We start from the raw sequence: 14988 nt of genomic DNA on the forward strand, positions 1-14988 counted from the left end.
AGGAAAGCAAGATCCAGGTATCCTGTGCTAAAATTCTGTATTTGGTTTCAGTGCTGTCCTCTTCTTATCCTACTCAGAGCAGTAGGAAACATGGGATCTGATTAATTAAACCAATTTCAGAGCCCTGAGCAAAAAGCAGGTTTCATTTTAGAAAGTGGTAACAGGAGGACTCTGGCCACGTCCAGAGGGAGAAGCCCACTGGGAAGCTTCACAAGCCGAGCAACACTTTTCCTCTCTTTGAGAAGTAAATGTGTGATTTGAAAGTCTGCACAGGACAGATTTACATCTGTAGGACGAGCACTTGACGGGGTATTTTGTGAAACTTGTAAGACTCACCTTTCTCCATCTGCTCTAGTGGAAACCTGCATGACCGCACACCCCGCTCAGTGCACCAACCCACCTGTCCTGCCCCGTCACGGCGGCTTGAGCCCCCTGACACCAAACCTGCTCCAAGTCCTCCTGAGCCGCAGGGCCTAAGGGGTTAATCCAACTCTCAGGCATACATTAAACCAGGCTAAGAGCATTCCACAGAAATACCATCCTGAGCTAGCAGCCTGGAAGGAATAGCTAACCTGACACATGCTCTGTCTGGGCAACAGACACATAACACTTGCTTTTTAAATGCAGCATCAATACGGCGCTTTGTGGGACACCCGTGGGCATAGAAAATCAGCTGCATGAAGAAAAAAAAAGACCTTGGAAAGCAGTTTGTGTAGTATTAGCTGTGAAAGTTGTACTTTGCTTCAAGCAGGCTCGCTTTGAGATCATACCGCTTGTCGAAAATGCAAATTATTTCCTCACTTATTTTCAAAGCTGCAGCTCTGTCCCCCGCTCCTCTTTGCATAAACATGACATATAGATACACACTTCAAGGAGAATAAAGAACACACAGTTATGAGGATCCCAGATATTGATCTCTATCAGCCTGCATAAACCAGCAGTTTTAGCAGTCTCGCAGGAGTTTGTTGTAAAAGCAATTGGAACTGCAATTAACAATTGCACATCTTAGGATAAGGAAAGACTTGTAACTAGAAGCTAATTAGGAGGGCAAACACTGAAGCTTGTTAGCTGAGATGCTAATGAGAATTATACTTGAGTGGCAGCAGACTAGCTATTCAGAGTTAATTAGAAACCTCAGCTGATAGTATATTGCTCTTAAGAGCTTTCAAAACAAACAACTGGAAAAACTGTCCTGCAGCTAAGGATCCAGCGTGCCATGGTGGGTAATTCATGGGCACAGGGAACAGCCAGAAGATCACACTCAGGCATCGGGGCAATTTAGCAGCATGTGAAAAAGGTAGAGAGGAGGTTTTTAGGAGCTGTGTGCCCTCCTGGATTTTCTGTGACGGTTTCCATCGCTGGCAAACCTGGTGCTGCATTAGGCACCAGCACTTACCCAGCGCCAACAGCTCCCAGTTGCACAAGAGGGTGAGCTGGAGGGCTGCTGCACACCCCAGCATCCAAACCAGGCTGGTGCAGAAGTGGGACAGGGACCTGGGCTGGCCCAACAGCCCCTCACAGCCTCCCTATCCCACCCACAGCCTCTCCCATCCCAGCCCTCAACTGGGGAGAGCTGCTGGTGTCGGAGGTACCGGGGCGAAGCAGCAGCTGTGTGCGAGTTGCTCTCACCGTGCCTCTGCCTTCCCCAGGGCACCGGAGGGTTTTACTCCCTCCCTCTTTGTGCAGTGAGGAAGGAAAGAGTAAGTCGGGGCGCTTCGAGGGGAAAAAAAAACCACAACAAAACTGTCAAATGTAACATCGCTGCAACAGGAATCGTGAAGCGTGGCCTTACCTGGGCTGAGTTGCATGGCTGATTCCTGCTCTGAGCAGAGCCAAGGAGGCAAAGCCGGGAGGCTGCGTGTTTAAATGTTTCCTCTCTGCCTGATTGGAAGCGCAAGAGCCAGTCAGGGCAGGGGAGAGGCTGCTAAACTCCAAGTAGGTTGCTTGTTTCAGGAAAAGATTGGATACTGGAGAACCTGCGGAGTGGTTCGCAGCACATTTGAACACACAAGAAAGCATGTCACAGGGGAGAGAAACACTCCCAGAGAATCAAGGGGATTTTCAGTTTTGCCAAGGCCCTGTTTGCATTAAAACTTGCAGCAATTTAAGGAAAACCTGGTTTTAATTCTGTTGATTGAAACCAATTGCAAACCCATGTGGATACTCTTAAAACAGATTCAGCTTTCTAAAAGAAAAACCAATGCAATGCACATTTCAATTAAAGCACACAGAAGAGCACCCGCAAACGGTTTTACACCAGTGTAATTAAATAGATTTCAAAGTTTAACTTCAGTTAAACAAATGTGACTTTTAATGCAGATGTGACCGAGCAGTCACTGGCTGGTACTGTGTGAGAGGATGGGGAACTTTGCATATTGAAAACTGCCTGCAAGAGTCCTGGGAGTGAATATGTGTAAATACACCCTTCACACAAGCTTTTCAGTATCTGTAGTGGAAAGCGTGTGAAAGTAGAAAAAATTAAGAGCAGACACTAACACTGGCAACTATAATCCATAAATCCTTCAATTTCTCAAAGCAAAAAAAAAGATTCCCAGAGCATAGGCAATATTCTGAAGAGACAAATTTACTTCACTAAAGCTTTGAGAAGCATCATTTTCACCTGAAGTTTTTGAAGCAAGAGCCCCGGATTGTGGTTATTCAGGTTTATCAGGACTTGTAAATGCTGACTGAAGCTACAGGCAAAATTCCCCGAACACCAAAGTGATGTAGCTCTGGGCTTGACCACACAGCAGCTCCGGGAGAATCATCCCAGCCACATGGCTGAGCAGACAGAGTTTCACTGGTGACCAGGACACGTCTGTGGGTTTGACAAAGCCATTTCACAAATCCAAACTCACCTGCGGTTGGTACCTGCGATCCCCGAGCTGGCTGGGGGGTCCCCTCGCTCAGCAGCCTGCACAGCCGCTCCGTGCTCAGCACAAGGTTTAATAAGCTGCTTGGCAACTCAAACCTGGCTAAACAAAAGAAACAGAAAAGACTTAAGCGCAACTAACTTGTATTAAGGCTTCAGGGAAGTTTTACTAGTGGGGAACTAAGTGTATAGATAGTGATAGCAAGCTGCTCTCAAGCTGGCAGCGGTCCTAGAAGCAATCTAGCCAGCGCAGAGACAAAAAGCAGCTGCCTTCCTCTCCTTCTCAGGGCTTATTCCCTCCACCCTCCCATCACTTAGTACTTCTGGTAGATATTCCCCGTATCGAAGAACTTCACAGAGGCAACCTTCCCAGAGCTGCAGCCCCAGCTGGAAGCAGATGGAGGCAAGGCTCTAGGTTCTTCCAGGGCTTGTATTGCTGCCAGCAAGCAGGTGCAGCCACAGGCCCAGGTGGGCAGAGCTTGGATTTGGCCACACATACATTTGTGCCTGTCCCCCCTCCACAGCAGAGTGCCTCGAGTGGAAGGCTGGGGGTGTGGGGTGCTGGTATCATACACAGCATCATCTGCGGGATATGGTATCTCCAAGGAGCGCTGGACAGTAGTTCCAGTGCCTGAGCTGACAATGGAAAATACATAACTAAACTGACCTTTTCTGTACAGGTAAGTCTGAACCTCTCTCAGAGTTAGCAGGACACGTTTTTTTTTTATTCTCTGTGCTTGAGCATATTAACGCTCATCTTGCTTTGCACCAGTGATAGTGCCCTTACTGAGAGCAGAGGACCACAGCAGTGCCTGCCCTTGCAGTGCTGCCTCTGGGCAAACTGGTCCACCAGAAGCCTTCTCAGCCTGGGCATGGTCAGCCCTAAAGCCAGGATCAGAAGGCACCTGCCGGTGCTGCCAGGGGCTGCGTTCGTCCGTATCAAATACCACTTGAGCCTTTCTATCCACCGCTGCATGTCGGCTTATCATACACAGTCAGAGCCTATAGAGGAATACAAGGGTCACCGATTTCTGTGGCATGAAAGGTTCCTGAAAACACTCACTTGACTTGTCTTTCACCAGATTACCTTCAGCCTTTGGCTTCCGTACTTTCTCAAACTCTTCTTCAGTTTCTCAAGCTCTTTACCAGGACTAGCACCTCGTGCCCCACAGACATACCTGGACAGCAGAGCTCTGCAGTTGGCAGACAAGCAATTCCCATCATAACTCAGTGTGGCAGTTTCTCTGTCCCTCCTCTCTCTGGGACAGGTATTTTGATGAGCACCTGTAGCATGCTCTGCTGACACCTCACTGTATTGTATTTATTTTGGAAAAAAATCAAAGACTTTAGACCAAAACTAACGGTGTCTCATGCCAGTACATCTATAGGTATGAGCCAATGGTGCTACCCATATAGGGATGCTTATAGCGATAATCCAATGGTAGTGATTTTATAATGTATACATAACACATGAGCCTTAGTCCCCACATTAGAAATGTTTCTGGCTGGAACCACAGACTGAAACACTGTATTTGCCCCACCGTGCTCTGGACAGGCAGCCTCGGCTTTGAGTACTTTCCTTCCCAGAGCAGTCTGTCTTCTGACCATGTCTTTCAGCCCCTAGGGAAACCAGAGCAAAACTGGGTTCCCTGAATACTTTTCACTGCCTTGCTGAGCAGTCTTCTTTCTCCTCAGACATCCCCAAATGCACCAATTGTCTTGCTCCCATCGATTCAGGAGGCTAACATACAGTCTTTTAACATCCCAGCAAGCATATGCTCCAAATTGTAACTTTCCCATTTTGTTACCTGTGCTTAGTTCCCATCTTCCCTTCGCAGGGATAAATGTACAACTCTAAGCCTGAATTTCATCCATTTACCTTCTCCTGACTGTGATCCCCTTTCAGTATCTGCAGCTTCACACTGACTTGCACACAGCATCCAGCTCCACAAGAGCCCAATTTTCCTCTCAGGCTGCTGATCTCCTGCTGCAGTGGCTTCGGCTCCCCCTGCCAAGTCCTCCGCGCCGCCCTGGCTGCACACCTGCAGCCGAATGACACAATCTGCTGCAGATCCTACCTCTTTTCTCCCCCCCAGAACGCGAGTGCTGCTCAGCTTGCATTGCAGCTCCCTGGGGATCAGCGTTTTAGCTCTGCAGGACATGGTACCCCAGGTCTCTGACTTGTAAGGATTTAATTTTTTATCACGCTCAGAGCCCTGCCTGCCGTCTCTTCTCTTAAGCTTTCATATGCACTGGGGAATTTCCTTTGCTTGGCAAATGTTCGTGGGTTTATCAAGGATTATTTCTGGGTTTTCTAATAATGGGGTTTCTAGTAATGCCTCTGGATTTTCTTTTATTTTTGTTCTTACCCCCCAGCTCAGTTCGTAGTCTGCTCTCTCACAACTGACATAATGCCCCAAAATTGCAACACTGCACCTTTCATCTCAGATCGCTCATCAGTCCTCTTTTTCTTCAGGGAAGAAAAGAGGAAGAAAAAGGTAGCATCAGGAGCAGAAGTGTCCTCTTTGTTGAATTCTGTGGCCTCAGGTCAAGAAGGCTTTTGACAGGAAAGTCCTGCAGTTCCCTGGAGAACTTGCATAAAACCCCATTCTCTGCAGCCACCTGCACCTCTGTGCCCCCTGAAGGCTCTGTCTCAGTTTCCCTGTGCCCCTTCCTTCTCTCCGCATTTATTTTTTTGGTAACCAAGTGCATCCTGTAAGAGATGGCCTAAAGGAACTAGTGAATTCATGATGCTATTTTCCCTAATGTATGAATTATTTGGGTTTGTTTTGTTTGCACATGGATTATTAAAACAATTTGTCCACAGTTTTGTCCAGGTAAGTTTCTACCTTGCAGTAAGTAGTCCTGTGCTTTCTGTGTGACCTGCAATCCTAGCCTTTCCAAAAAACCCTGCATGCCATTTACTTCGTCCTTATTGTGTTATTACTACAGCAGGACTAGACCAGTGATTGCGCCACTGTTCTCAGCACTGGTGAGGCCACACCTTGAATCCTGTGTTCAGTTTTGGGCCCCTCATCATAAGAAGGACACTGAAGTGCTGGAGAGAGTGCAGAGGAGGCGACGAAGCTGGTGAGGGGCCTGGAGCACAAGTGTGATGAGGAGCGGCTGAGGGAACTGGGGCTGTTCAGCCTGGAGAGAAGGAGGCTGAGGGGAGACCTTATCACTGCAACTGCCTGAAAGGAGGTTGTAGCATGGAGGGGGTTGGTCTCTTCTCCCAAGTAGCAAGTGATAGGATGAGAGGAAATGGCCTCAAGTTGTGCCAGGGGAGGTTTAGATTGGATATTAGGAAAAAATTCTTCACAGGAAGCGTTGTCAGGCACTGGAACAGGCTGCCCAGGGCAGTGGTGAAGTCACCATCCCTTGAAGAGGTTTAAAAGGCATTTAGAAAAGGTTCTTAGGGACATGCTTTGGTGCTAAAGTTAGGTTATGGTTGGACTTGATGATCCTGAGGGTCTCTTCCAACCAAAATAATTCTATGATTCTACAATCATGCTGTCATTCAACTGTCATTTGGCTTGGCTTGCTGCAAGTTTATTCTTTTCTCTCACATCAGGCTGCGGAAGCTTCTGGAGCCCCACATGCTCATCACCGCATCCCTGCCAGCCCCTGTTTGCAGGACCAGCACTGCTCTGCCCTTCACAAACCATTTTTGCTGCTTTGCACTAGTCATACCTGCAAAATCTCATTCTCTGAGTCACCACATGTGCCTCAACACAGCGCTTTCCATCTCCCTGCATTTCTCCTTTCTGCTGACATTTCTCGTTGCATTTTACCTCCTCCTCTTTGCATCTTTGCATCTTGCCTTTGCACAAATACAGGCACACTTTTCAAAGTGCTTTTCATTATGTCTCTGAGCTAGCTCACCCATTTTCTTTGCTTGCATACTTCCTTTCCTGAAGTTTTACGTATGCCCTGCAGGCTGTGGGAGATGGACAGGAGCATCTACACTTTATATTCTGGGCAGAAGAAATTTTAGTGTGTCCATGCCCCGCGAAAACAGCAAACAACTGCATTGATGCAATTCTGGGGCAGAACTAATTCCCCACTTCACATGGGGCTTTTTTGCACTGGGCTTGATCCTACAAGAAGGGCAGCACCTGCAGGGACAACATGGCTCGTGTCTGCCCAGGTAATGCTTGTACAAGCACCGTCGGAAGGATCACGGAGGCTACTGAGCTAACAACAAGTCCAACTACTCTCCAGTGTTTTCACTGAAGTTTTTATTCCCGTTGCTAATCACTGCTGAGTTCATCTTGGAAGATTTGGGAACATCAGCCATCTTGCACAGCTTGGCTGTTTAAGAAACTTACTTTGCCTGATTCTTGGTAACACTTGTCAATACTTTTCCTGTCAAATTTCATTAGAGGATTTCTTTCCCCCTTCTTTTTTCAAAAATGGGATTTTACCTTAGCTTGGCAAGTCTTTTCCGGTTCCCATCCTAATCCTGCTAGAAAATGTGCATTGCTCATTACCCTTAATAACACATCTGCTCTTTTTTTGCTTTTCCTTTTTCTGCATGTTGGGCAGTTGTGTAGCTTTTCTCCTGTGAGCTGAGTAAAGCCCAGTTTCTGCATTGGTTTGTCTTCCTATGTGTCCAGCTGAGGTGGAAAGCCCAGGAGCCCTCACCATGCCCCCTGTTCACAAAGCAATTCTCCATTTCTGGCTGCATCCACTCGCCATAGCCAGCTCCTGTCTGCCACCAGCTGAAAGCACAAGAAGGTACCTGCAGCAGAACAACTCTTAAGTTTTATTCCTTTGACTCCTCTCAACCACGTCCTCAGAGTTCTCCCTGCAGTACAGAATCCTTTCCATACATGCTCTGTCAGAGTATTGTCATAAAAAACCATCTACCTTTCACCTGCAAGATATTGCAAAAAACCCTGGTGAAGTCTATATGTGGGCATCCCCCAGAATGAAAGGCTCGGTACACATTTAATAACAAAATACCCATTCCACGTTTAGACCCAGACCAAAGGAGAAATAACAGCAACTGGCAGTAGCTCGGGTATTGCTGCTTCAGGCCTCTGAGACTCTGTTTTTTCACTACTATCCTAAATGTAAGTCTATATTTCAAATAAAAACATTTCACAAGGAGTTTTATAATAATTGGCAGAGCTTTCATATCCCATCTGAAAGGGCTCCTGGAAACAGATTAGAAAATAACACATCAAGGAAGACATGAGGACTGTACCTCACTCTTTCATCAGTTTATATAGCACATAATGCACATCAGGTGTCCCAGGAACTGCTGTTCAAGGTTAAAGCAAGGTCCTTATGAAAGGGACAATTACTCTCCAGTGACAGATAAGAAGAAAGTCAAAGCTAAGCCATGTGAGAGGAAAGGCAGGAGTGCTCAAAGTCAAGTGAAAGAGCTACAAAAGCCTTTGCCTAGGCAAGAGATCACTGCAGAACCTGGCTGTGAATTCAGGTTTTTATCGGCCACCAACAGTCCCCGACAGTTTGTCCCTCCCCATCCCCGAGTGGCGGCAGAGACGTCTCCTCGGGTGGGAGCTTCATGGGGTGGGGGACACCATGGGTGGCAACAGGACATACAGTGCCCAGCTTCACCAATGGGCCCTGCTTGGACTGTGCTGGGTTTCATTTCAGGTTACCGTTAACAAAAAAGCCTGGTTTCAGCATCTTTGTTGGGTGTTAAGAACATTTTTAAAAGTACATTTTGGAAAGAAAAATGAGAACTGAAGTTCAGGTCCAATCCAGCGCTAAATTCAGTGGAGAAGGGATGACTCCGCTAAATTATTTAAACGTCACTTTGTTAAAAGTTGACATAGAAATGTATTTGAAGGCTCATGATAACAGCCTTTTATTGATTTATTTTTACATACCCTGATTGGGATTGCAGTCGGTCTCTGGAGCATTTTTACAGATACAAAGTTCTCACATGGTGGAACACCAGAGGAAAAGATCATTATGACCAGAGGAAAAAGTTGTTCCATCACATTGTCCAGGAGCACAAAGCACAAACACAAATGCTTACATTGCCTTCTGGATCCTTGATAGCTTTTGGTCATGGGACAAACAGCAAAACTTCCATCTTATGCATGAATCTGGGTGTACCCATAAAAATTTCTTATGTTTTCTTTTATGCATGAAAATTCCAGAAGAATCTTACACCAGAACATAATCCTTTAAATTCTCTTTCACTGATACTGTAGCCTTGTGTTCTTTGCCCATAACACAAAGAGCTCGCAGATCTAGATATGCCAGCAAACTACAGAGAAGCATTCTAGTAGACACGGCTACACATTGATTAGATGAGTGATCCCCCCCACCCTCTCCTCTTCCAGCTGATAAAGCCAAACCAGGCAAACTTAAGCTCAGCTCTGCATATTTGAGCAATGTATATGGACAACACTTAGGACCAAAGTGCCTGGGACTTCCTGACCCAGCATGGTGTGAGTGCCTCTGTCTCTGGCCAAGACACACTCCCTGCAGAGGTGGAAATACACGAGTCAAAAAGCAAAACTCAGGTGGAATGGGATTATTTCAATTTTGAAAGAAAAGTAACAAAAAAATTGGGAGGGGCTTCCTAGGTATCCAAACTTTCACTCTCAGTCAAGCACAACTCAGACCGATGTTACTGTGTCAGGAACAGTCCAAGTCCCATGTCCTGTTAGCAAAGGCCAAGAGTGGTCACTTGGAGACATGTACAAGGGCAGAATAAGCATGGAGGAGAATTTCCCAAAGCATCCTCTTGGCCTTCAACTGCTTACAGCTCAGGGCCTTCCCCAGACACAGGTGCCTCCCATGTATTTCAAGACCCCCAATACTGCACTCTCTGATCTTGTCTAGTCCCCTTTAAAGCCATCTAACGCTTAAGCATTGAAGCATCCACAATTCTGGCAAGGAATTCTGCAGCTTAGCTACTTGCTACGTAAAAAAAACCATCTTTTGCTTGTTTTCAGCATGATTCCCCCTAACATCATGTGAAACTTCAGATTCACAAATGTTGACTTAGATGCCCAGTTGCCACCATCTTGTTGGAGCATGCAGGGATGGGCTTAGGAAAACCAAACCCCACCTGAAGCTGAACCTGGTGAGGGACATGAAGCACAAGAAGGGCTTCTAGAAGGCAGACAAGAGAAAACATGGCCTCACTGCTGAATGGTGTGAGGAACCGGGTGATGAAGGACATGGAAGTGGCTGCAATATCCTTTGTCTTCTCCACCTTGCCCTTCACTAGTAAAACCTGATTCCAAGAATCCTGGTCCCACCCATGGGAAGGTCCAGAACAACAAAGACTCACTCTGAATGGAAGAGGATCGAATTGTGGAATATGTAAACAAAATGGCCATACACAAGTCCACAGGATGTGGTGGGGTCCATCCATTGGTGCTGAGGGAAACTAGTTGATGTCATTGAGAGGCTGTGGTGACCAGAGGAAGTGCCTGAGCAATCATTGCTTTTATCTTTAAGAAGTATCTGGGGAATGACAAGCTCCGCCTTACCTTGATCACTGGGAAGGCGATGGAACAAATAATCCTGGAAATCATTTCCAAACATATAAAGGACAAGAACGTGACTGGCAGTAATCAGGATGGATTTAAAGTGGGGAAGATGTCCCTGCTCATTGCAGGGGCTTGGACTACATGACCTTTAAAAGGTCCCTTCCAACACAAACTACTCTATGATTCTCTAAGCCATGCCTGACCAGGCTGAGAGCTTTCTTTGGTTATACGGCTGGGTCAGTGGATGAAGGGAGAGAAGTGTATCTTGTTCATCTTGGCTTGAGCAAGGCTCGAGACACCATTCCCTGTAACCGCCTCACTGACAAACTGATAGGGGCTGGGTGGGCAACCAGTGATGATGTGCCTTGCATTCTATGATTCAGCCCCAGGATGACTGTATGTACATAGGGCTGAGATATAAAAGCTCAAGGACTGGGCAAGACCAAATCATACCACAGAAATAAGAAACTATCCCTTTCCCCAAAAAGCATTTTGGGCAGGAGCCATCGTCATCCTGCCAAAACCCTTTTCCTAAAGATTTCCCTGACAACAGCACTGCTAAACACTACCTAGCATTTAAATATTTAGGAATATTAGGAATAAGCTGCAATGCCAAGTTTTTGCAATTGATCCCCAAGTCGTCTTTTTTTTTTTTTTTTTTCCTTTAAATCATTATATCAAGAGGTCAGTTTACAAAACCAGAAACAACCAGTGTCTGATAAATCTTAATGTTGCCAATGTTGAACTCTGGTACATCACAATTCTACAACTTGAAAAGAACATCTTTTCAGAGGGGTAACTTCCTGGGATCAGGAAAAAAAATAATGCAAGAATATTACCTGTGAAAATACAAAACATCAGGTTGTTACTATAGCAAAATGTAGCGACATAAAGAGATGTAACTGTACCTAGAAAAAGCAGAGGAAGTTTTCCTTTTTGATTGTCAGGAAAGAAAAAAACCACACACTTGCTTTCCTCAGCTAGATGAAAGGTACCGGGATATAAAGAAGAAAGATGATTCTGGCTGACTCTGGAGTAGTAATTTACAGGGAAAATGGTAGTTCAAAGAACAAATAAATACTTTTTATAATCCAATATAAAGGAACACTTCAGTTAAAAGGTAAAAAACACTACTAAGAAGCAGTTTCAAGTTCTGCAATGTTCCTTCATCTCGCCATCCCCGCTCACTAGAGATGCGCTTCCTGTCCTCGCTGCTCTGGAACACCCATGGAGCCAGAGAAAACTAAACGCCAAAGCTGGAAACAAACAGCAAAAATGCTCTCGAACCTCTGACAACAGCTGATGAAGATGAAGATCAAGAAGATGCTGCTTCTTATCACTCTTCTGTCCCTGGTTATCCCTCGCAGGTGCATTACATGAAGCCAGTTCCTGCTCTTTCTGCAGCTCCAAGGCTCTCAGACCCCTTTGTCCCAGAACCCGCCAGCCTGTCTCTGTCCTACAATGTCACTGGAAGTGTCACAGGTGCCTCTCTGTCCTTGGGTGCATCACAGCTGTTTGGTCTCATGGGAAAAGGGATCATCCTCAAGGTCCACAAGCCGCCTTGTCCACACATATCCACGTGAAGGCTGCACAACAAAAAAGTAATGATACGGAACAGCCAGCAATGACCCACCCCATTGCTTGTGGGTGGGATACTTTGTCCATAACTGGCCACCAGCAGACAAAAAGGTCCTTTACTCACATATTGCACACACGGGGCTGCTGCACAGATCCTATCGTTGCCCACCGCATCGTGTCCTGGAGCTTTAGAGCGGAAAAACACAAGAAAAAAACAAAACCAAGAACAAAACACGTATCTGAGAATCCTCATCGCTACCTCATTCTGAGTCCTGCTAAAATGTCAACTCTTGATCATTTTCTCTTGAATGTATGCCCACCTTTCGTGACAGGCTTAGAAACTCTCTTCGAAATATGTCATTTAGGGGTAAACTGTCATTTGTGGCACTGAGCTTCCACAGTTATTCTGTCTACATTAGATTTTATAGCCAGTAAAGCATAACTGAGTACACATGAAATAATCAAATCTGCTCTCCTGTTCTGAGATTTTTTTTCATGTAATCAGGCTACAGAGAACAATGCAGACTAATCACCATGAATTTGGGACTGGCATTTATGTTTCTTAGAGTTAATGAAGTCAAACTGAGAACAAAGCAGCGTAAGCAAAGGAGAGCCAGACCTCACTAAGAAGTTAATAATTAATAACCACTTTGATTATATTTAACCCATCAGCCAAAATGCAAAGTAACTTGAAACACTGTAAATCTCACTGCAAAAAATGGAGTTCCTTGTATTTTCATCAGTATCTATGGTCTAGCAATCTTTTCAGGTGCAACGTAACAACTCAACACGACTTCTTATCACACTCCATCATCACCAATAAATTCATCATTAATTTCAAACGTATAGTATGAAGTTTGGATTTTTATGGATCTAACAAACAGATTTCACAGAATCACAGAATGTCAGGGATTGGAAGGGACCTCGAAAGCTCATCCAGTTCAATTCCCTGCCGGAGCAGGAACACCCAGATGAGGTTACACAGGAAGGTGTCCAGGCGGGTTTGAATGTCTGCAGAGAAGGAGACTCCACAACATCCCTGCGCAGCCTGTTCCAGTGTCTGTCACCCTCACTATGAAGAAGTTTCTTCTCGTATTTAAGCAGAACCTCCTGTGTTCCAGTTTGTACCCATTACCCCTTGTCACCGAGAAGAGCCTGGGTCCATCCTTGTGACACTCACCCTTTATATATTTGCAACATTAATAAGGTCACCCCTCAGTCTCCTCTTCTCCAAGCGAAAGAGCCCCAGCTCCCTCAGCCTTTCCTCATAAGGGAGATGCTCCACTCCATCATCTTTGTTGCCCTACACTGGACCCTCTCCAGCAGTTCCCTGTCCTTCTGAAACTGAGGGGCCCAGAACTGGACACAATATTCCAGGTGTGGTCTCACCAGGGCGGAGTAGAGGGGAAGGAGAACCTCTCTGACCTACTGACCACCCCCCTTCTAATCCACCCCAGGTACCAGTGGCCTCCCTGGCCACAAGGGCACAGTGCTGGCTCATGGTCATCCTGCTGTCCCCCAGGACCCCCAGGTCCCTTTCCCCTATGCTGCTCTCTAACAGGTCACTCCCCAACTTATACTGGAACCTGGGGTTGTTCCTACCCAGATGTAAGACTCTACACTTGCTCTTGTTATATTTCATTACATTTTTTTGTTCAATCCAGTCATCTGAGACAACTCAATGTGAATCAAACCAAGTTTGCTATATTTTTCCCACACAGTGACACTCTCAAACCCCACAGGCCAGTGGTAGAACTGGAAAATTAACGTGTCAGCACAATCCAAGCCTCTGTTTTACCATTGATAATGTAACTTGGTCCCAGATGTCTTCTGAAGCAGCAGGTTCCTTTCACATTTACCGTTAGTGCTGCCTGCGGGTTTCCCAGCTGCCAGATCATGTTTCTCACATATGTTAATATCATCAGATCACACTGCAATGTAAACAGGTATTACCCACAAGCTCACATTTAAGTAACTCTGCAGTATTTAAATATGTTGCTTAAGTGAGCACAGGTAGAACCACAAAAGCATTAAAGAAGCAAAGGAACAGGTAGAAGTATCCTTTGTGAAAGCCTTTGATTTGGGTACTGATGAAGATAAACATCTGAACAACCTTCCTAGATTACTACACTAAGTATTAAAAAGTTGCAGATTTATTCAATCCCCTTCCTAAGATTCGCTTCCTCAGGACCCGCAGTTCATTCATAAACTCCAGGTACCTTGGGTCACTCAGTCTTATCTTCAGTTACGTAGTCACACACCACTCTATTGATGACATAGAAGTTTTATTTTAAAGCATTAGCCATGTAAAATATCTATCCCAGGGGTCAGGGTGGAGGAAAGAAGGCAAGAGAAGGAGTGATCTTATGCCACATACCAAGAGATACAAGGATCAGATGCCTCGAAAGCTCTTAAAAATACCTCCCAGCTCTGCAGTATCCAGTGTTCATTTAAAACAGCGTTAGTTTGAAGCAGTTCCGAAGGCAAAGCAAAATGAGTATGAACAAAGTACAATTAAAGGAGTACCTGCCCAAACTTGCCTGAAACAGAAGCTAAAAGATGAATTCTGTTATTTTCATAGATGTTAAATCAAACAGCAAAGATGGCATTTGAAACGTGAACATTAACACGACACACCAAGAAAAGCTGAGTTTGCAAGCTTTACACTTGCAGTGCCCTTGGATGACAAGACAGAACCTTCAGTTCTGGAGCCATTTAGCTGCAAGATCGCAATGAAAACACACTTAAAGCTTGTTCCTCGAGGGAAGAAACGTAGAGAAGACGTATTTCAAATTCTCATCTGGGGATGTTATTTCAAGTTTGGGAAATGCTGACTTGAAGTTTTAAAGCACACGTGATTCCAGATGAGCTAGATTAGCTAAAACCTGCTATTCACATGGTCTGACTGAAGCTGGCTCGCAGCTCTGGAGGCATGTGGGCCACGGTCAGACCCAGCCCTCCGGGACGCGTTTTGCTCGGAGCCCAAACGCTGCAGCCTGGCTGCAACAACTCCAAAATGTAAATAGTGAGGTAAAACAATCAGGTTGCACT

General features: G+C 45.6%; 1 protein-coding gene across 1 annotated transcript in view; it reads right to left on the bottom strand.

The window, feature by feature from the left end:
* Positions 1 to 14988, bottom strand: part of HTT (huntingtin) — a 116165-nt gene that overhangs the window by 15880 nt on the left and 85297 nt on the right. Inside the window, exon 67 of the mRNA XM_082051409.1 lies at positions 2859 to 2975. Coding sequence (XP_081907535.1) covers positions 2859 to 2975 — 117 coding nt within the window. The remainder of the gene's footprint in view (positions 1 to 2858; positions 2976 to 14988) is intronic.

This window comes from Streptopelia decaocto, assembly GCF_964273445.1.
Source record: "Streptopelia decaocto genome assembly, chromosome: 4".
NCBI classification, from domain to species: Eukaryota; Metazoa; Chordata; class Aves; order Columbiformes; family Columbidae; genus Streptopelia; species Streptopelia decaocto.